Raw genomic sequence first — 22,255 nt, 5'->3', positions numbered from 1 at the left:
ACTATGTTGAATAAGAGTGGTGAGAGTGGGCAACCTTGTCTTGTTCCTGATCTTAGTGGAAATGCTTTCAGTTGTTCACCATTGAGGACGATGTTGGCTGTGGGTCTGTCATATATGGCGTTTATTATGTTGAGGAAAGTTCCCTCTATGGCTACTTTCTGCAGGGTTTTTGTGGTACGCATGCCTCTCACTGTCGTGGCCTCCCCCATTGCGGAGCACAGGCTCCGGACGCACAGGCTCAGCAGCCAGGGCTCACGGGCCCAGCCGCTCCACGGCATGTGGTATCTTCCCGGACCGGGGCACAAACCCGTGTCCACTGCATCGGCAGGCGGACTCTTAACCACTGCGCCACCAGGGAAGCCCCTCTGCAGGGTTTTTATTATAAATGGGCGTTGAATTTTGTCCAAAGCTTTCTCTGCATCTATTGAGATGATCATATGGTTTTTCTCCTTCAATTTGTTAATATGGTGTATCACGTTGATTGATTTGCGTATATTGAAGAATCCTTGCATTCCTGGAATAAACCCAACTTAATCATGGTGTATGATCCTTTTAGTGTGCTGTTGGATGCTGTTTGCTAGTATTTTGTTGAGGATTTTTGCATCTATGTTCATCAGTGATATTGGCCTATAGTTTTCTTTCTTTGTGACATCCTTGTCTGGTTTTAGAATCAAGGGTGGCCTCATAGAGTGAATTTGGGAGTGTTCCTCCCTCTGCTATATTTTGGAAGAGTTTGAGAAGGAAAGGTGTTAGCTCTTCTCTAAATGTTTGATAGAATTCGCCTGTAAAGCCATCTGGTCCTGGGCTTTTCTTTGTTGGAAGATATTTAATCACAGTGTCAATTTCAGTGCTTGTGATTGGTCTGTTCATATTTTCTATTTCTTCCTGATTCAGTCTTGGCAGGTTGTGCATTTCTAAGAATTTGTCCATTTCTTCCAGGTTGTCCATTTTATTGGCCTAGAGTTGCTTGTAGTAATGTCTCATGATCTTTTGTACTTCTGCAGTGTCAGTTGCTACTTCTCCTTTTTCATTTCTAATTCTATTGATTTGAGTCTTCTCCCTTTTTTTCTTGGTGAGTCTGGCTAATGGTTTATCAATTGTGTTTATCTTCTCAAAGAACCAGCTTTTAGTTTTATTGATCTTTGCTATCGTTTCCTTCATTTCTTTTTCATTTATTTCTGACCTGATTTTTATGATTTCTTTCCTTCTGCTAACTTTGGGGTTTTTCTGTTCTTCTTTCTCTAATTGCTTTAGGTGCAAGGTTAGGTTGTTTGTTCGAGATGTTTCCTGTTTCTTAAGGTAGGATTGTATTGCTATAAACTTCCCTCTTAGAACTGCTTTTGCTGCATCCCATAGGTTTTGGGTCGTCATGTCTCCATTGTCATTTGTTTCTAGGTATTTTTTGATTTCCTCTTTGATTTCTTCAGTGATCACTTCGTTATTAAGTAGTGTATTGTTTAGCCTCCATGTGTTTGTATTTTTTACAGATCTTTTCCTGTAATTGATATCTAGTCTCATAGCATTGTGGTCAGAAAAGATACTTGATACAATTTCAGTTTTCTTAAATTTACCAAGGCTTGATTTGTGACCCAAGATATGATCTATCCTGGAGAATGTTCCATGAGCACTTGAGAAAAATGTGTATGCTGTTGTTTTTGGATGGAATGTCCTATAAATATCAATTAAGTCCATCTTGTTTAATGTATTATTTAAAGTTTGTGTTTCCTTATTTATTTTCATTTTGGATGATCTGTCCATTGGTGAAAGTGGAGCGTTAAAGTCCCCTACTATGAATGTGTTACTGTCGATATCCCCTTTTATGGCTGTTAGTATTTCCCTTATGTATTGAGGTGCTCCTATGTTGGGTGCATAAATATTTACAATTGTTATATCTTCTTCTTGGATCGATCCTTTGATCATTATGTAGTGTCCTTCTTTGTCTCTTGTAATAGTCTTTATTTTAAAGTCTATTTTGTCTGATATGAGAATTGCTACGCCAGCTTTCTTTTGGTTTCCATTTGCATGGAATATCTTTTTCCATCCCCTTACTTTCAATCTGTATGTGTCTCTAGGTCTGAAGCGGGTCTCTTGTAGACAGTATATATATGGGTCTTGTTTTTGTATCCATTCAGCCAATCTGTGTCTTTTGGTGGGAGCATTTAGTCCATTTACATTTAAGGTAATTATTGATATGTATGTTCCTATTCACATTTTCTTAGTTGTTTGGGGTTCGTTATTGTAGGTCTTTTCCTTCTCTTGTATTTCTTGCCTAGAGAAGTTCCTTTAGCATTTGTTGTAAAGCTGGTTTGGTGGTGCTGAACTCTCTCAGCTTTTGCTTGTCTCTAAAGGTTTTAATCAAATCTGAATGAGATCCTTGCTGGGTAGAGTAATCTTGGTTGCAGGTTTTTCTCCTTCATCACTTTGAATATGTCCTGCCACTCCCTTCTGGCTTGCAGAGTTTCTGCTGAGAGATCAGCTGTTAACCTTATGGGGATTCCCTTGTGTGTTACTTGTTGTTTTTCCCTTGCTGCTTTTAATATGTTTTCTTTGTATTTAACTTTTGACAGCTTGATTAATATGTGTCTTGGCGTATTTCTCCTTGGATTTATCCTGTATAGGACTCTCTGTGCTTCCTGGACTTGATTAACTATTTCCTTTCCCATATTAGGGAAGTTTTCAACTATAATCTCTTCAAATATTTTCTCAGTCCCTTTCTTTTTCTCTTCTTCTTCTGGACCCCCTATAATTCGAATGTTGGTGTGTTTAATGTTGTCCCAGAAGTCTCTGAGACTGTCCTCAGTTCTTTTCATTCTGTTTTCTTTATTCTGCTCTGCAGTAGTTATTTCCACTATTTTATCTTCCAGGTCACTTATCCGTTCTTCTGCCTCAGTTATTCTGCTATTGATCCCATCTAGAGTATTTTTCATTTCATTTATTGTGTTGTTCTTCATTGTTTGTTTCATCTTTAGTTCTTCTAGGTCCTTGTTAAATGTTTCTTGCATTTTCTCTATTCTATTTCCAAGATTTTGGATCATCTTTACTATCATTATTCTGAATTCTTTTTCAGGTAGACTGCCTATTTCCTCTTCATTTGTTAGGTCTGGTGGGTTTTTATCTTGCTTCTTCATCTGCTGTGTGTTTTTCTGTCTTCTCATTTTGCTTATCTTACTGTGTTTGGGGTCTCCTTTTTGCAGCCTGCAGGTTCATAGTTCCCGTTGTTTTTGGTGTCTGTCCCCAGTGGCTAAGGTTGGTTCAGTGGGTTGTGTAGGCTTCCTGGTGGAGGGGACTAGTGCCTGTGTTTTGGTGGATGAGGCTGGATCTTGTCTTTCTGGTGGGCAGGTCCACGTCTGGTGGTGTGTTTTGGGGGTGTTTGTGGACTTATTATGATTTTAGGCAGCCTCTCTGCTAATGGGTGGGGTTGTGTTCCTGTCTTGCTAGTTGTTTGGCATAGAGTGTCCAGCAGTGTAGCTTGCTGGTCATTGAGTGAAGCTGGGTGCTGGTGTTGAGATGGAGATCTCTGGGAGATTTTCGCCGTTTGATATTATGTGGAGCTGGGAGGTCTCTTGTGGACCAGTGTCCTGAAGTTGGCTCTCCCACCTCAGAGGCACAGCACTGACTCCTGCACCAAGAGCCTTTCATCCACACGGCTCAGAATAAAAGGGAGACAAAGTAGAAAGAAAGAGGAAAGAAAGAAAGAAAAAGAAAGAAAGAAAGAAAGAAGATAAAATAAAATAAAGTAACATAAAATAAAATAAAGTTATTAAAATAAAAAATATTAAGAAAAAAAAATTTTTTTAAGAAAAGAAACGGATAGAACCCTAGGACAAATGGTGGAAGCAAAGCTATACAGACAAAATCTCACACAGAAGCATACACATACACACTCACAAAAAGCGGAAAAGGGGAAAAAATCATAAATCTTGCTCTTCAAGTCCACCTCCTCAATTTGGGATGACTCGTTGTCCATTCATGTATTCCACAGATGCAGGTGCATCAAGTTGCTTGTGGAGCTTTAATCCGCTGCTCCTGAGGCTGCTGGGAGAGATTTCCCTTTCTCTTCTTTGTTCTCACAGCTCCCGGGGCTCAGCTTTGGATATGGCCCCGCCTCTGCGTGTAGGTCGCAGGAAGGCGTCTGTTCTTCGCTCAGACAGGACGGGGTTAAAGGAGCCGCTGATTCGGGGGCTCTGGCTCACTCAGGCCGGGGGGGAGGGAGGGGCACGGAGTGCGGGGCAGGCCTGCGGCAGCAGAGGCCGGCATGACGTTGCACCAGCCTGAGGTGCGCGGTGCGTTCTCCCGGGGAAGTTGTCCCTGGATCCCGGGACCCTGGCAGTGGCGGGCTGCACAGGCTCCCCGGAAGGGGGGTGTGGATAGTGACCTGGGCTCGCACACAGGCTTCTTGTTGGCGGCAGCAGCAGCCTTAGCATCTCATGCCCGTGTCTGGGGTCCGGGCTGTTAGCCGCGGCTCGCGCCGTCTCTGGAGCTCCTTTAAGCAGCGCTCTTAATCCCCTCTCCTCGCGCACCAGGAAACAAAGAGGGAAGAAAAAGTCTCTTGCCTCTTCGGCAGGTCCAGACTTTTCCCCGGACTCCCTCCCGGCCAGCCGTGGTGCACTAACCCCTTCAGGCTGAGTTCACGCCGCCAACCCCAGTCCTCTCCCTGCGCTCCAACCGAAGCCCGAGCCTCAGCTCCCAGCCCCGCCCGCCCTGGCGGGGGAGCAGACAAGCCTCTCGGGCTGGTGAGTGCCGGTCGGCACCGATCCTCTGTACGGGAATCTCTCCGCTTTGCTCTCCGCACCCCTGTTGCTGCGCTCTCCTCCGCGGCGCCGAAGCTTCCCCCTCCGCCACCCACAGTCTCCACCCGCGATGGGGCTTCTAGTGTGTGGAAACCTTTCCTCGTTCACAGCTCCCTCCCACTGGTGCAGGTCCCGTCCCTATTCTTTTGTCTCGGTTTATTCTTTTTTCTTTTGCCCTACCCAGGTACGTGGGGGGGTTTCTTGCCTTTTGGGACGGCTGAGGTCTTCTGCCAGCGTTCAGTAGGTGTTCTGTAGGAGTTGGTCCACGTGTAGATGTATTTCTGGTGTATCTGTGGGGAGGAAGGTGATCTCCACGTCTTACTCTTCTGCCATCTTCCCCTCGTCCCAAAGCCTGGTCTGTATTTTTGATGGATAGATGATGATTCGTACATTTTCATCTGGATTCGAGTTTAAGCTGCTTAGAGTTAGGGACTCATTTGCATTTCTAACCTTGAAAGAAAGAAATTAAAATGGATAGAAAACCCATTGTGATGTTTGCACAGAATTGTAAAGAGAAAGGTTCAAGTGACTATCGTAATATCAGTATAATTACTGGTTTGGAGTCATTGATGAGAGAGTGAATTTTAAAACGCTTCCCTTCTTCTGTCTGGCAGAGCCCACCAAGACTTAGCTCTGGGTCCCCCGCTTTTACTAGTCACTCTGGGAGATCCCTGGACAGGCTCAGAGCCAGAGCCAGCGCACGCTGGGCCGTGGGACAGGGATACGTTTGCCTCTCCAGAGGTTTTCTCTACCCTGGAAATGCACAGACGCTGCTGGAGCTGGAAGCCACCAGCCCCGGCAGCAGTGGTGGCGGCTTCTGTCGGGGTTATCTGGCTCAGGGCAGCGTCCTGTCCCATGTGGGTGCACACGTGCACACACACCGTCTCCTGCCCGGCTGCAGCTCCTGAAGACCCAGCAGCAGTGGTCTGCAGCCTTCTTCTCCACTTCAGGTGTTTGGAAACATCGCCCTGGATGACGACACCAGCATCAACCGGCACAACAACTTTCGGACGTTTCTACAAGCCTTGATGCTGCTGTTCAGGTGCGTTGTGGGGAGGTGGGTCCAGGCTCACTGGCTTCTTCACTCAGGATGGGACCACCCCCCAGCCCTGGTCACACTGGCTTCTCCGCAGCGGACCTTTCCAGTTTCTCTTCTTTCCCTGCTTGTTCTTCCCTAAGGGCTCCTGGGCTTCAAGACAGCCCGAAGGGGAGGCCCTGAGGAGGTCCGCCTGAGAGCGCCAGGCCGGGCCCGCCTCCTCCACCTTGTCTCTGCTCCCCGGCGGCAGCTGCAAGGCCTCCAGTGGGGCTGCAGCCCGAGAGGTCTGGGAGGACAGAAGGTGTCCAAAGGGCTTTTCTTGGTGTGCCAGGCCAGGCTTCCCGCGTGCTCACCTTAGTGATTCAGGGATCTGTGCTACCAGGAGAAGCAGGGCAGTGGAGCGCTGCTGTCAGCAGCTTGCACCCGCTCGGTGGCCCAGGGAACCCAGCCGGCCAGCAGTGCCGTTCTGATGGGAGCTGCAGTTCCTGAGGCTCGGGGGTGCGGCCAAGGGGAGCACCAGGGCGGGGCCTGGAGGAGCACAGGCTGGTGTCCGCTCAGAGGCCTCCCTGCGCGGATGTGTGTGGGACGGCTCCCCCGCCATGGCTGTCAGGCGTGGACACCCGTGGGCTGGGGCTGTCCACCCGCCTGGCTTGAGAATGCACTTGTGGGCGGAGGCCAGAGAGTGGAACGTGTCTCCCTCCTTCCCCGTGACCCTAGGAGGGGAGAAAAGAGCTCTTTGTAGTGACTTATGGTAGAGGGGTCCTGTCAGCACACCCTGCGTTGGGCCCTTTCCTGAGGTTTCACCATCTGTGTTCACTTATGTAAATGCATCGGGCGGGCTGCTGCCAGGCCCACCCTTGGGGACCCCCAGCACATCTGGCCCTATGCAGATGCGTTTTGGGCACCGTGGGAGTTCTCCTTTATATGGAGGGTGAGCTCAGATCAGGCCTGCTTCACTGCGCTGCCTGGACAGAGTTTTCGACTTGTTCTTTGCAGCAGATGAACAAGCATCCTTAGGCTTTTTACACTTTCCCCAAATAGTGTCGTTTCTCTGGACTTTAGCTATTACATTAACTTTATTTCTTTGTTTATTAATAGCCTGCCTTGTGCCACAAAGTATATGAAGTGAGCCTTGGTTTTAAGCCTTTGATCTCAAAGATCTCTCTTCCTTCCTCATCTTGGTGTCACGTGTGGGCACCCTCGTCATCCAGGCCTGGCACGGGCTGAACCAGCTGTTGTCCATAGGGAGTGGGCCCAGGGCTGACCACATAGGGGCACAGGGGGACCCAGGCCTCTGGCCCACCTGCAGGTCTGGTGCACATCTGGCCCCTGGTGCGGGCCTCACACACAGAAGCAAAGTCCACGCAGGAGGGGCCTCTGTGGTAGCTGCTCGGGGTGGGGGTATCCTTGATGTGTCCGAGAAGCAGTAGAAGCTGGGGTGGCTGCTGTGGGGTGAGGTCAGGGAAAGGGCAGGCTGTGGGTAGTCATGTGGATTTTACCTTCTGCAGGGAGTGAGGGGGTCACTGAGGGGTCATTGATCTTATCCCTGGGCTGCTGGTGGGGAGTGAGCATCCAGTTAAGAAGCTGCTGCAGCAGCCTGGTGTGGGGGGGTAGCACATGTCTGGCTGGTTTGAAGGCCGATGAGCTGATGATCAGGACACGGTGAGAGAGGAGGCGAGGGTGACGCCCGCGTGTTTGGCCTGAGCAGAGGGAAGGGTGGAGTCCCTGTGTCCTGAATCCAGGAAGACTGGGCGGCGGCTGCCGGGGAGGAGATCGGAGCCCACAGAGGGGAGCTCGCCATGGTGCTGACTTCTGGTGCGGTGGATTCTTTCCCGTAGCTAGTGCTTTCCCAGTTATGATCAGCTTGAAAAGCTAATGCCAGAGGCTTCTTTTTAAGAAGCAACGTCTGATAACCAGACCTCACACATGTGCAGGATCCCTGTGGAGAGGAACCCAGCTCTCCTGAATTCCCAGGCTCCCTCCCAGGGCCGGTCCTGGGCCTTCCTTCCTGGGCCTCATGCTCTGCCCTTTTCTCAGGAGCGCCACTGGGGAGGCCTGGCACGAGATCATGCTGTCCTGCCTCGGCAGCCGGGCCTGCGACGCGCTCGCCAATGCCGCTGAGTGTGGGAGCGACTTCGCCTACTTCTACTTTGTCTCCTTCATCTTCCTCTGCTCCTTTCTGGTGAGTCCCGGACGCCGTGCCCATCCCGTCGCCTGTGTCTGCTGGTCTCAGACCGCCTTGGGCCCCCCTAGTCTCTTGCTGGTCCCTGATTTTGATCCATGTCACGTGAAAGCTGATTCCACATCGATGGTCCTCGTTCCCCCAGAGATGAGGACCTCGTTAATCCTGAAAGGACCCACTGGGTAATGAGCTCCTGTGGGCCTGCCTTTACTTCTGTGGAAGGGGTTTTAAGTTTCCGTAGGGCAATTGTCCCTCAGTTCTCAGCTTCTAGAAGGACTTGCACCGTGGTGATAAGATACGAAGCAGCAGAATTCCAGGCAGCCTGCCTGTGACCCATGAGCTATGGAAACTCATGGGGTCAGGTTGGAGGTGTCAGCGGGCCAGGTCGCAGGGTGTGGATTTTATTACAAGTCAGCAGAAGGCTCTGGGACACTGTGAGCAGTGGCATCCTCTGCTTGACATCTTTAAACCTCACTCTGGCTTCTGGCTTCTGGTCAGGAGAGGCTGTAAGTGAGCAGGAGATAATTAGAGGTGACAGTTGGAGAGGGTGGGTGTGAAAGAAGTTGTGTGGACTTGGGCTGCATTGTAAAGGTAGAGCTGACACAATTGATTGAACATGAGCATGAGAGTAAAGGAGGGAAAAACGCTGCCTTCTGGGGTTTGCTGGGGTGATGGAGTGAGTGGTTCTTGCCCCGAGATAGAAAGGTTGGGGAGCCATGCGCGTGGGGATAAGGAGGGGGTGGTTAGAGACACGTGGGGGCCTCTGGGCTGGAGATGTGGATTCGTCGTCGTTAGTATTTGGTGTATCCATCAGGCTTGGTGATACCCTCTAGGTCGCTGTGTGGTCCAGAGACCCATGGCTTAAACATTGCCTGAGCACTGGTTAGAAATGCAGATTCCTGGGTCCCTTCCAAGACTTGCTGTATCAGGATCTCTGGGAGAGGGACCCAGGAATCAGTTTTAGTGAACTTCCTGGGTGATTCCTTGTGTGCTAAGTTCGAGGAGCACTGACCTATGGAGAAGAGGGCTGAAGACTCAGCCCTGGGGGCATTTAGGAGACAGAAGGGAGCATGGGATCCAGAAGTTGATTCGGAGCAGTGAGGCAGGAGAGAGCCAGGAGAGGGCAGTCCCCTAAAAACCAAGGGAAGAAGGTGTCCCTAGTGGGAGGGAATCATCAACCATGTGAAATATTGTTGGGAGGTAAAGTAAAATGATGACTGAGAATTGCTCATGGGGTGTGGAAAGGTAGAGACCATGGGTGCCCTTCACAGGAACAGTTTCTTTGGAGTGTTAGGATCAAAGCCTTACTGCAGCAGGTTCAAGAGATAATAAGAAGCAAAGAGCATAGCAAGAGTGGACAGCTGCTTTCCACAGTGGGCAGTGCTGAGCAGACACTTCAGATTTACAGTCATAACTTTCATGCAGGACCAGCCAGCACAGTTTGTGCTTTTCTCGGGCCATATTCTCTACTTGGCACCATGGGTAGCAAAGTGCATTATTCAGATTTGGGATTTACCAGACAAGTGTAAGGAGGGAGAAAACGATGTGTGTAAAAGTATCATCTTAGTGCTGGATGTGGGATCAGGCCTGGGGACAGGAGGGAGGGGAGGGGCAGGACCACTGGATCAGAGGTCCCCATGGGACACAAGTATTAGATGAAGTGAGCCAGAAGGATAGGAACTGTGGGCAGAGAGTGAGACATCTGTGGTTAAGACTTTGGAGGTGGTAATGGTAATGTTCATTGTTAGTCACTGGTAATGAGTTGTTTTGCAGTCATACGAGTAAGGGGCTGAGATGATGGCGGGAGGCTGGGGGGAGGTCAGGGATCAGAGAGGCCAGGCAATAGTTGACCCATCTCTGTGGATATTAACAGCAACAAGAATTAAGAGTAGATGTGGGGACAAATACAGCAAGTCAGGTGCACATTTCCCAGGAAGCAGGGGGAGGTTGGTAGACCAGAAACCTTAAACGGCAGGCTTTTTTCTTAAGAGGATGGAGGGGGACACCACTGTTTCACCTAGAGCAATGGGAAATGAAGAACGTTCGGGTAAGATGAAGATAAAAGAATTTCTATTGATGGTGAAGTGAGAGTTTTGGAAGGTACAGTAGAAGGTTGGGGTAGTTGGGAAAGGTGTGCATTTGAGACCGATGAGCTTGCATATTGATAGAAAAATACAGAAAAATCTATGAAACTAGTCTTTCACTAGTTGCCAGGAACCAAGGAGAGGATTTGCATGTTGGGGTCATTCCCTGATACATCAGAAGACCCACTGTGGGCAGTGGGGAAGGAAAGCTTTCTGGAGAGTCACCCGTCTTGTAGGTAGGGGGGACAGTGGTCTCTATGAAGTTCAAAGACATCTGGTGCCGCAAGAGCCAGCCAATCCATGGGCGCAAGGTTGAGCCCACCAGGTTGGCTTCACTGTGCTCTGGCTGCAGACATACGGTTCCATAGAAAGCCACATTCATAATGCCACACCATCCACAGGACCAACACTCCCTGGACATGTCAAGGGTGAGCCGAGGCGTGACATTATTCTGTTGGTTCCATTCATCCAGCAACTCCACTTCTGAGTATACATCCAAAAGAAATGAAGACAGGATATTGAAGCAATAGCCACACCCCCATGTTCATTGCAGCCATTAGTCACAGTAGCAAAGATGGGAAACAGCCTAAGTGTCCATCAACAGATGAATGAATATAGAGGATGTGACACACACGCACACGCACACACACAATTGAATAGTATTCAGCCATGAGAAGGAGATCCTGCAATTCGTGACGACATGGATGGACCTTGAGGGCATTATGCTAAATGAAATAAGCCAGATAGAGAAAGACAAATAGTGCATAGTATCACTTATGTGTGGAATCTTTTTTTAAAGAAGTCAGAATCATAGAAACAGAGTAGAAAAGTTGTTGCCAGGGCCTGGGGATTGGGGAAATAAGGAGAGGTTGATAAAAGGGTACAAACTTTCAGCTATATAAACAAAGTCTGAGCATCTGATGTAAAACATGGTGAGTATAGTTTTTAAGACTGTATTATATAAGTGAAATTTGCTAAGAGAGTAGAACTTAAATGTTCTATCACTAAAAGATAAACATGTGAGGTGATAGATGTGTTAGTTAATAGATGGCGGGAACCCTTTCACAACGTATATGTATATCAAATCACCACAATGTACACCTTAAGGATCTTACAATTTTGTTAATTCCACCTTAATAAAGCCTGGGGGTGGGGGACAATGTGGTGCTGGCATAAGGATAAATATAGAGAGCAATGGAATAGGATTGAGAGTCTGGAAGTAAACCCAAACATCTATGGCCAATTGATTTTTGACAAGGATGCCAAGACCATTCAATATGGAAAGAACAGTTTCTCTAACAAATGGGGAGGAGCTAACTGGTTATCCACATGCAAAAAAATGAAGTTGGACCCTTACCTCACTCCATGTAAAAATATTAACGCAAAATTGATCAGAGACCTAAGTGTGAGAACTAAAACTGTAAAACTTTTAGAAGAAAACGTAGGGAACCAATCTTCATGACCTCAGATTTGGCAAAGAATTCTTAGATTTGACATCATAATCACAAGCAAGAAAAGAAAAAAAAATAGATAAATTGAACTATCAAAATGCAATACTTTTGTGCATTAAAGGATATTATAAAAATATGAAAATACAATAGAAGGAATGGGAGAAAATATTTTATAAGGGGTTAATATGCAAAATATATAAAGAACTCCTACAACTCAACAACAAAAAGAGAAACAACCATATAAAAAGGGACAAAGAGTCAGAATAGTCATTTTTCCAAAGAAGATATTCAACTGGCCAGCCAACAAGCACATAAAGACATTCAACATCCTTGGTCATTAAGGAAATGCAAATAAAAACCACAATGAGATACCATTTTGCACTCACGAGGATGGCTAGAATAATTTTTTTTTTTTTTTAAACAGAAGATACCAGGTGTTGGTGAGGACATGGAGAAATAGGGACTTTTGTGCATTGCTGATGGAAATGTAAAAAACAGTAGCTTCTGTGGAAAACAGTTTGGAAGTTCCTCAAAAACTTAATCATAATATTACCATATGACCCAGAAATCCCATTCCTAGGTATGTACACGAGAGAAATGAAATTTTATGTCTACACAGAAATTTGTCCATGAATATTTATAGCAGCATTAACCATTATCAGCCAAAGGTGGAAACAACCCAAATGTCCATCAGTGGATGAATGGATAAACAAATTGTAGTACATACCTACAAAGGAATATTATTCAGCCATAAACAGGAAGGAACTTCTGCCAAATGCTGCAACATGGATGAACTTTGAAAACATCACACTAAGTGAAAGAAGCCAGACACAAAAGGTCATACATTGTATGGAGTTTTTTTTTTTTTTTGCGGTATGCGGGCCTCTCACCACTGTGGCCTCTCCCACCGCGGAGCACAGGCTCCGGACGCGCAGGCCCAGCAGCCATGGCTCATGGGCCCAACCGCTCCGTGGCATGTGGGATCCTCCCGGACCGGGGCACGAACCTGCGTCCCCTGCATTGGCAGGCGGACTCTCAACCACTGTGCCACCAGGGAAGCCCCGTATGGAATTTTTTATTCGAAATATCCAAAATAGACAAATCTACAGGTACAGAAAGGAGATTGGTGGTTTCTAGGGAATGGGAGGACGGAGGAATAGGGAGTGATTACTTAGGGGTGCAAGGTATTCTTTAGGAGTGCTGAAAAAATTTTGAAACTAGGGAAGTGGTGGTTGCACAGTACTGTGCGTACACTAAATGCCACTGAATTGTAGACTTAACTGTATGTTAAGTGAATTTCAACTCAGTTAAAAAAACAAAACAAAACAAAATACCTGAGCTGTAGTTCTCTAGAGCCCAAACTATTAAGTCCAAAGTTGCTACTTTCCTTGAAGGTTTACCTGAGAAGGGGAGAGGGTGGGGACCACACAGTGGAGAAGATTAACCTAGACGGCAGGACAGATCATGGACAGGAGAAGCTGGGCCTGAATGAGGACGGGGTGGGAGAAGTAGAGAACAGAAGCCTTCAGAGGACAAATACTGGGTTGGGGTTAGCCTGTGGGACCTAGAACCCGGGGAAGGATGCTGCTGGTGGTGGTGGCAGTGTAAAGGGGGCCTGGGAAGCCCTCTGCAAGGCTGTGGAGGGAGCAGGTTGGGCAGGCTCTGCCTGAGTCAGTGACGTCTGCTGCCCTGTCCGCCTCACACGGAGACTTTGGCTGCAGGTGGAGAGGTGGGGGAGGGGGCAGGCTGAGGTCTCTGGATGTCACCTCTTTTCCTTCCTGTCCTGCAGATGTTGAACCTCTTTGTGGCGGTGATCATGGACAATTTTGAGTACCTTACGCGGGACTCTTCCATCCTAGGGCCTCACCACCTGGACGAGTTCATCCGGGTCTGGGCTGAGTACGACCCGGCTGCGTGGTGAGTGAGCCCCCATGCTGTGTGGTCCTCAGGGGTGGTCCCTGCCACCCACGGATCTCAGCACAGGGCTGCGTGGTGAGTGAGCCCCATGCTGCGTGGTCCTCAGGGGTGGTCCCTGCCACCCACGGATCTCAGCACAGGGCTGGTGGCTGCAGACATGTTTCAAGTGAGTGTTCCCCCTGTGGATTTTGGCTGGGGTAAGTTAGGGTCCATCCTGCTCCCCGTGGGGTACTGCTGAGCCCGCCTCCCAGGGGGTGCGCTCATTCCCACTCTTGGTGTTCTTGTATACAGCTCCCTGGGCTGAGAAATCCTCTTCTCAGACCCTCCGTCCAGCCCTTCGGAGGTTACCTGGGGGTCATGGAAGGTTTTCAGGGGGTTGTGAGACTCAGGGTTCCTATTGAACGGGAGCTCACCGTCTTCTCACGTCTGGGGTCGTGGAGAGCGTGTGGAAACAGAGAAGGACCTTCTCTCAGGGCCTCACCGTTCTTGTGAAGCTCTGAGACCTCTGTGGGCAGAAATAATGTGGGGCCTCAGGACATTCTCCTCTGTGGACTCGGGGCTCTCCCTCCCTGCCATCTCCTTGACGTCAGGAGCCAAGTGCACCTCTGTGTCACCAGCCCAGGCCGCGAATAGAGGGTTCTCAGTAAAGTTTTATTGAAATCAGATGAGCTGCCAGGAAGGGTCTAGTGTGATTGAGGCCCTTTGGTCTTGGTAAAAAAGGGTTACTGCGCTGCTGTTGCGTAAGTGAGGGGCGATTCGCTTCCAGACGGAGCAGGGGTGTCCTGAAGGGAGTGGCTTGGGGTCAGGAGGCGGTGGAGACTGTGTTTCGTGGGAGATGCTTGCACACTTGTGACATTTCGTCCTCGGGGTCAGCACGGCAGCACGGATCCACCACCTGCCGATTTGTCTGTTCCTTCATCGCTCACTCATTCCCTTGCTCATTCATTCATTCACCCTCTCGATCCGTGGCTTGAGGAGTTACTAAGGGTGCACTCTTTGCAGCAAAACACAGGACGCAGAGGGCCCGGGAGACCTGGCCGTCGGTAAGACTCAGGCCTGCTCAGCGCGTCACTCACGGTGAGCCCGGGAGTGAACTGTGCCCCAGGGCGGGGGCTCCAGGGGGACGAGAAGACCCTGGAACGGGGGTGCCGCCGCTTCCCGCCTCCTCTCCCTCAGGCTCCCTGGCCTGCCCGCGTCCCTGTGGCGCAGCTCTGTGTCTGGTCACCCTTTGTGTGGCAGAGGCCTTTAGGAGAGGGTCAGCGTCCTCATGGGAGGATCCTGCTACCCACAGAGCACCTGGGACTCTGAATCCACGTTCAGCAAGGGGAATACTCTGGAGCTTTCTGACCCTCCAGGCCCCCAAATCCTGGGAGCTTGGCTGGGCTCCCGCACCCACTTCTTATGCAGTCTCCCTGGAGCCCCCATCCCATCACAGTGAAGATCCAGAAGGCGTTATGTGAGGCCCTTTCCGGTCTGGGCAGCACCAGGGCCCTGGGGCTCTTCCAGGCCCAGAGCATCTCTGAGTGTGTTCCAGTGTAGTGAAAAATTGACAGTTTTCACACAGCGTAGAACAAGCCTGGCTGTTATTTATGGTTCGTGTTGTGTGTGACTTTTCATGGTCTTGGAGAGTCCCATCATTTTTCTGATGCATCAGCACATTTGCCCACAGCACATGCTTGAGTCCACAGGCTCAGGGGTATTCCTGGGTTCTCTGGTCAGGAAGGCCCAGTCAGACCGGAGGGGAGACTGACCACACCCAAGGCCTGGTCCTTGTCAGGCAGAGGGCAGGAGAGAGTCCAGCTGAGGCAGGATTGAGGCTCATTCCAGGAGGGCCATCCTGACTGTGGTCTGAAGAGATGCTGCTGCTTCTGGGCATATATTTTTCTAGAGGAGAAAACCACAGATGTTGTATAGAGCATGACTTGGACTAACAGGCAAAGGCAAGTCAGTGCAGGCCTGCGAGAGGGGGATCATGTCTCCCAGATCTCTATGGACTGTAGACCCAGCACCTCCCCAATCAGCCCCAGGTGGAGCAGAATTAAGACATACAAGAAGTGGACTTGGGTCAGACGGCAGCTTTGTGATTGTGCACAGAGACGGCTGACTGTTTCCCAAATCCAGGGTTCTAGAACTGGGGCCTCTGGAAGGCCTAGGCATTCAGGAATATGGTGAAGTGCTTATGGAAGAGTAGATAGCAAAATGTAAGCCTCAGCCCAGAGCAAGATACCAGCAGGATAACACAAGACCCCCAGTCCGGAAGTAGCACAGGCATGACCTGCAACTGACACTCAGACGTGCTTCTCCCACGAGAGGCTGGGGCGGCGGAAGGCTCTGCTGAGGCAGCTGAGCAGGCTGGGTCTGTACCCCACGACTGGCAGGGCAGAGCGTGCCTGAGCCTTCAACCAGCCTCTGTGACAGCTGCAGGGCCGTGACCATCTTTATTTCCCAGGGGCCATCTGCCGTCTCCTCATTCTTGGGGAGGCTGAAACAAAAACAAACTTTATGAAATTTCCTGAGCTTTTGTGTGTATGTGTGTGTGTTACGTGAGCGTGCACAAGCATGTGCATGTGTGTGCTGTCTGTGCACAGGTCTGTGTACACCCGAGTGCATGTGAGTGTGTTTACGTGCAGGCAGGCACATGTGTGTGTATGCACGTGTTTTTGCATGTGCAGCAGCACGTGTGATTGCGTGCATGTGACTGCAGTGCATCTTTGCGTGTGTGTGTGTATGTGTGTGTGAATGCAGGTGTGCTTGGGCGTGTACGTGCACATGTGTGTGTCCACATGCATGCTGTGGGGGGATGAGGAAGGCGTGGAGTTGTTGCTTTCCGGCGCCGCCTTCCCCCACCCTCCCTTTTGTTGTTGCCTCAGCGCTTCGTGGTGAAGTGTGGAGACTCAGCAGGAGGGTCACTACCCGCTACCGTGAGCGATCTGTCTGCTCACCCTCATGGTCACCCATCTGTCCAGTAAATGTCTCTGAGCCTGTGCCATGTGCTGGGGCCTGGGGCCCACGGGGGAGCAGGCGTGTGCTCTCAGCTCTGCTCGGCCCAGCTGGGCGTGGGGCAGAGGAGCTGCAGGCCAGGCGTGTCTGCGGAGGGAGAGCTTACCTCTGGCTGGTGGGTGAGCGGAGGTGGCAGCTGAGCTGAACTGAAGGAGTGGGGTGGACGGAGCTCGCTCTAGAGGAGGGTGGGGGCGGGGGCATGGGAAGGGGCTGGGTGCCTGGCTCGCAGGGAAGGCGCATCGCAGAGGGGCTGCAAGGTGGCCAAACAGCTAGCTTTGACTTCGTTTTATAGACAGAGAGAACAGCTTTGGAACCAGCGTGACAGGATCAGGCCCCCACTTTTCCCCTGGTGGCGGCTGAGGGGTTTGATGGCAGAAGAGAGAAGATGGGCCGAGGAACAGGGGTGACGGTAGGGGCTGTGCCTCCGCCAGGCTTCCAGCCTCTTTGTGCTGGTCCCTTGGGTCCACAAGGTTAGCAAGCACCTTGCGTGAGGCCGGAATGGGGCTTCCTCTTCACTCCCTCTTTCCCAGAAGTGAGCGCAACACAGTTTGGAGTTGGTGAGACTGAGGGGGCCATCTTGCAGGAAAGGCAAGCGTCAGCGTGGGCTGGGGTGCCCACCCGGGGACAAGAGGGACCCTTAGCCAGACCCGCAGACCCCAGGGAAGGACACGGTGTGCTCAGAGAGGCAGGGATGGTCAGGAGAGCCAGGTGTGCAGAGAAGGCCCTGGGGGCTCAGGCACTCAGGGAGTGAGGGGAGGGGCGGCCAGACAGCCGTGAACGAGGCCCAGGGGTGCTGTGTGCAGGTGGACACACAGGGCCCGAGGCTGTTCTGTAAGGAACGTCTCCCGGCTGCAGTGGGCTCTGGAAACTGTCTGCGGGCCGCCGCGCCTCCTGGGGCTCTCTGGCCCAGGCTCCAGCCGGGAGCCGCCTGTCCAGCCTGCCCCGGCTCCACCTCCAGACTGCGCAAGGCTGGACGGGTGGGACGGGCTCCTCGTGCCTCGGTTGCCATGACCTGTGACGTTTCCTTTCCAGTTGCCGGATTCATTATAAGGATATGTACAGTTTGTTGCGTTGTCTTGCGCCGCCCGTTGGCTTAGGGAGGACCTGCCCTCGTAGGTTGGCCAGCCAGGTGTGCTACTCCAACTGACATACCCTTCCCTGCCCGAAATGCAGACACAGCACACACTCCCTGCCTGGTTTGGGAATGATGACACCTCACCTCTCGCCCCTCCTGCCCTGTCCTGCCTGCACTCCAACCTCCTGGACACTTCGGTTCCCCATCTGACTCCCGACCCCTCCAGCTGGCTGGGGACAGGCAGCCTCACGAGACGGTGTGCACAGAGCTTTCTGGCTGGGCCGTGAGGATGGGGACCGGGTCCCACCTGTGCCAGGGAAGCAGGTGTCTCACCCGGATTTGCCTCCGGGCTCTTGAAGGTGGACTGAAGGTCAGACAGTCCAGAGGCCAAGGGCCCCCGAGGAGGGGGTGTGGGCGCACGTAGACCAGGAGCAGCTGCCCCTCTGCCAGGAGAGGCCAACAGCCCAGGGCTTTCTGCTTGCTGGGGGGAGGAGAGGGCGGAGGCAGTGGGGGCCAAAGACAGGTCCTGCTTCACCTCTGGATGGGGCCACTCAGCTGAGCCCAGGAGCCCTGGGAGGAGGGCCAGACCCTGGGGTGGATCCACCTGCCAGGAGAAGGCTGTCCGCCTTCTCTCTTCGGTGGCCTGAACCCGCCTGTGTCTCTGGGAGCCCAAGCAGGTCCCGTAGGCAGCCATCCCAGGGGTGGAGGTGAGGCTTCAGGACTGGTGGCCCATCTGCCTCGGAGGAGACACAGTCAACAACCCCTGGACACCTCCCTGAGTCTGGAGCCTTATCCCTTATGTTGGTCCCAGCCCTTCCTGGCGTGCTCTCAGGAGGGTACAAGAGTGGCACCAAGCCACATCTCACCCCAGCTGCCCCCCCGCCCCCTCTGCAGTCTCCCATTTCCCACCCAGCCGTGACCCAGCAGCAGCCCTGCCCCGGGCCGGCCTCGGGTGTCTCTGGGCCTGGAGCTCTGGCCCCGTGGACTTCGTCTCTAGAGCCTCGGGGCTCCCTGCAGAACAGCGTGGCTCTCGCTCTCGTTTTCTGGCCTGCTTCAGACTTTTCTCCACTTCTTAAGCCTCTCGGCTAACTTGGAAGCCAATTGAGCGTGAATTGGCTCATCAGGCAAGCTGACGTCTCTGCTGTGGATCTCCAGCCGGCCTTGCTGGTCACTTAACTCTGCCAGCTGCCCTGGCATGGTGAAACAGCTCTTTTCCAGTTTGGCATTACCCGTGGCTTCTGAAAGTGTAAAATCAGAGTTGACAACCCAAAGCCGCCCCGATGCAGCCTGTCATTCCCTCCATGTTCATTAGCTCAGATGCCCCCCTGCCCGCTCCCTGCGTGGGACCAGGGTGCGGAGGTGAGGCTGGGGCAAGGAGGGGATCGAGCCCAGCAGAGAGATCCCTCATTTGACCTGTTTTGTCATTTAATCCGACGCTGGTTAACTGGCTCTGTTTTCTTGTCTGCTTCCTCCCCCTTCCCTCCTGCTGCGCCCCTCCCGTGGACCCCACTCTGCCTCTGTCCTGTGGGCCGGGCCTCCAGTGGGCGCATCAGTTACAATGATATGTTTGAGATGCTGAAACACATGTCCCCGCCCCTGGGGCTGGGGAAGAAATGCCCTGCTCGAGTTGCATACAAGGTAGACCCCTCGCCCACACCCCGCAGGCTGTCTGTGCTGCGGCCGGGCTCCCGTGTCTCTTCTGGGGCTTGTCCATCTGTTTGTCTGCTGCTGTGCTGTCTCACTGTTTCTTTCTCTTCTCTGCCCCGAACATCTCTGCTTCCTTCCCAAACAGAGGGAAGCAGACACCACGAGGTGTCCCTGCACTGGCCCCTTGTCCCCCAGGGCTGCCCCTCTGAGAGCCCCCGGGGAGGCTCGGGAACATGGAGCTGGAGCCCACCAGCTGCCTCTTCTCCTTCCCTTCTCTTCCCTAGAAAGGAGGGGACAGGCCAGCTTTTTTGACAGAGCCTGTTTTTGTTCCGAGCTCAGGACCACACTCTGCTCCTCTGTCCCCTAAGCCCCTGATGTGGGTGGAGTTGTCTAGCCCTGAGGGTCCGACCCTGGGGGAGCAGCGGCCTGCAAGGTCTCTGCAGGGTGCACCTGAGGAGCCCGCCCCCAGCCCCGCATGTGCAGAACTTCCCGGGCTGGGGAGGGAGCGTTGTCTCTAGGGCTTCGTGGGTTCACGGAGCCTTAAGAAGGAAGGGTGCTGGAGAGAGGCATCCTGCCTTCATTCCTGGCGCTCCAGAGGGCCCTGTGGGGTGAGAACAGCCTCTGGGGCCTGGACGGTCCCATGTCCCTCCCACCCTGCTGCTGAGGGCCCAGCGGCTGAGCTGCAAGGAGGGGGGTAAACTGAGGACACCGCCAGGCCTCCCTCCCGGGTGGGCGAGCAGGCCACATGGCCCCATCCCCAAGCCTGCTCCCACCTGCCCCTGCATCCTCCGTCACCCCCTTGGTGAGTAAGCACCTCCCATCCCTCCAGCGTTCCGCCCTCTCAAGAGCCTCAGTGCTCCGGAGACTCAGCCAGCAAGTGTCTGGGGCCTGACTGCTGTCTCCCTCTCTGAGCAGGCTTCCCACCAGAGCTTTCATCTTTCTGATTCTGTCCACACTGTCTGTCTCTGTGCTCGATTCTGGGCTTGCATCTCTCCCCTGGCTCAGCACAGCCTCTGGGAGCTAAGTGGCTCCTCCAGGCCATATGCAGACGCCTCTAGTGTCTTCCTTGGTCCTCCCCTGCCCGGCATGTGAGTCGAGCCTGCCTGGAGGCCGTGCATGAAAGGCTGTAGCTTTGTCCCCAAGAAGGAGAGCTGTGTCCACGCTGACACCTGGGGCCAGGGTGGGCAGCCAGGGCCGTGACGGGGTAGCCTTTGGAGTTCCTCCCCGGGTGTGCTGGCCAACTCCACGTTCTGGCAGTGAAGAGACCAGGTGAGGCCTCGTGGTGGGTGGAAGTGGATGGGCTTGGTGAGCTGGGGAGGGTCAGGAGATGCACAGAGTGCCATGTCCAAGAGGGTCTAGGCCCAGGCAGAGACTCCTGTCTGTTTGCCCTGGTCTCGCCCCTTTGCTGCTCCCTGAGATTCCTGGCTCTCCCGGGCCTGGGCAGGCAGAAGGGGCTCTGGTAAAGGTGCCCCGGACGGAGCTCTCCTCTCTTGGAAAACACCTGCTTGCCCCTCCTTCCCGCTGGCCCCTGACTCCCTGACTCTCCCCTGGCGTGGAACCCCTCTGCCTCTCCCACTGCCATCGGTGCTGGTCTCCAGGGACACCGTGCTCTGGGAAGCCGTGTGTGTCACACAGGTGACCAGCAAGGTCCTAGGACCATGATTGGAGGTGCCAAGTGGGGCTTTGCCAGCATTAGGGGAAGGAGTCTGGGCTCGTGTCTCTAGCCACCTGCCCTCCATCAGGCTGAAGACTGGATTTGGTGCCAGGATGCTGGGGGCAGGCCTGGGGGCAGAGTGGCCCTAACCAGAGAAGGGACAGAGAGGCTGCCCTGTCACAGGGTGCAGGCTTGGCAGAGGGCAGGCAGACCCCAGGGAGGGGCCCTGTGCCCCCACCTCTAGCTCCCATCCTGGATGGGAGAGGACAGGGGGCTCACGGTGCCCTGAGGGCTCTACTTGGCAGGCGAGGTGGCCCCCCAATGCTCAGGACGTTCCAGACACACCTGAGACCCTTTTCCTCCTGGAGATCGCATAAGTTCTCAGAGCCTCAGGGGCACACCTGTCTCCAGCTGTTCTGTCCTGGAAAATGGAAGAGAGGAAAGGGGGCTGTTCACCTGATGGGGAAACAGGGAGCAAGCTTGCAGGGCTCCCAGTCTGGTCCGAGCACTTGTGTTCCTGTGGGATAGCCCTGGGTCCCCAGGCAGCTGGCTGAGCCTGAGGCCCTGTTCAGTCACATCTGTGTGGGTCCTTCCCCCTGGAAGGAGCTGCTCTCTAAGGCTTCCCTTGCTGCCTTGGGCTGGCGGCATCAAGCATCTCTTCCTGGCCCCGTAGCTGGGTGGTGAGAGGCAGAGGCTTCCCGGGGCTGTGGGTCTCCTCACTGGGAGCTGACCTCTGAGTCTGTGGTCTTGGCTGCCCCACCCGTCGTCCAGTGCTCCTGTCTGTGGGCTGCCTCAGGGGTTCTGCAGCCGGCCCACACCCCTCTTCAGCCTAGGCCACACACTTGTTCTGTCATGGGCAGTGGGCAAGGGCCCCTCTGGCTGAGACATGCCTGTTCTTTCAGAGGGATCCAGACTTATGGCCTGGCCCCGTTGTACAAGATGTACCTGGACTTCTACTTTTGTGCAGCCAAGGGAACCCTCAGCTCAGATGAGGGTGGGGGTCCAGGGGTAGTGTAAATGCTGGCAAAACTCCCATGCATCCAACCTCTCTTGGTCCTGGGCACCTGCAGGGACCACCTCTGGGAGGCCAAGCTCAGCCTCCAGGGCCCTCGAGCACTGTGTAGCCCTGTGGCGGGGGCACCCTGGGAGGCCTGGCCCTGACCTGCCCCCTTGTCCCCAGCGCCTCGTTCGTATGAACATGCCCATCTCCAACGAGGACATGACCGTCCACTTCACGTCCACGCTGATGGCCCTCATCCGGACCGCACTGGAGATCAAGCTGGCTCCAGGTGAGCAAGCCAGCCTTGAGGGAGGCACAAAGCCAGGGCTGCGCGAGCGCCCCTGGGAGCCGCCCCAGGCAGCTGTGCAGGGGCGGGAGGAGGGGCCTGTCTGGACTGGATGGAGCACGACTGCCCCTGG

General features: G+C 52.9%; 1 protein-coding gene across 7 annotated transcripts in view; it reads left to right on the top strand.

The window, feature by feature from the left end:
• The window catches only part of CACNA1B (calcium voltage-gated channel subunit alpha1 B), a 193,021-nt gene that overhangs the window by 158,494 nt on the left and 12,272 nt on the right, over positions 1-22,255 (top strand). For all 7 annotated transcript variants that reach the window (XM_060300064.1, XM_060300063.1, XM_060300061.1 and 4 more), the window contains 5 exons: positions 5,741-5,832; positions 7,864-8,008; positions 13,333-13,460; positions 19,077-19,173; positions 22,017-22,125. In XM_060300064.1, coding sequence (XP_060156047.1) covers positions 5,741-5,832; positions 7,864-8,008; positions 13,333-13,460; positions 19,077-19,173; positions 22,017-22,125 — 571 coding nt within the window. The remainder of the gene's footprint in view (positions 1-5,740; positions 5,833-7,863; positions 8,009-13,332; positions 13,461-19,076; positions 19,174-22,016; positions 22,126-22,255) is intronic.

This window comes from Globicephala melas, chromosome 6, assembly GCF_963455315.2.
Source record: "Globicephala melas chromosome 6, mGloMel1.2, whole genome shotgun sequence".
NCBI lineage: Eukaryota > Metazoa > Chordata > Mammalia > Artiodactyla > Delphinidae > Globicephala > Globicephala melas.
This window is presented reverse-complemented; position numbering and strand designations above follow the sequence as displayed.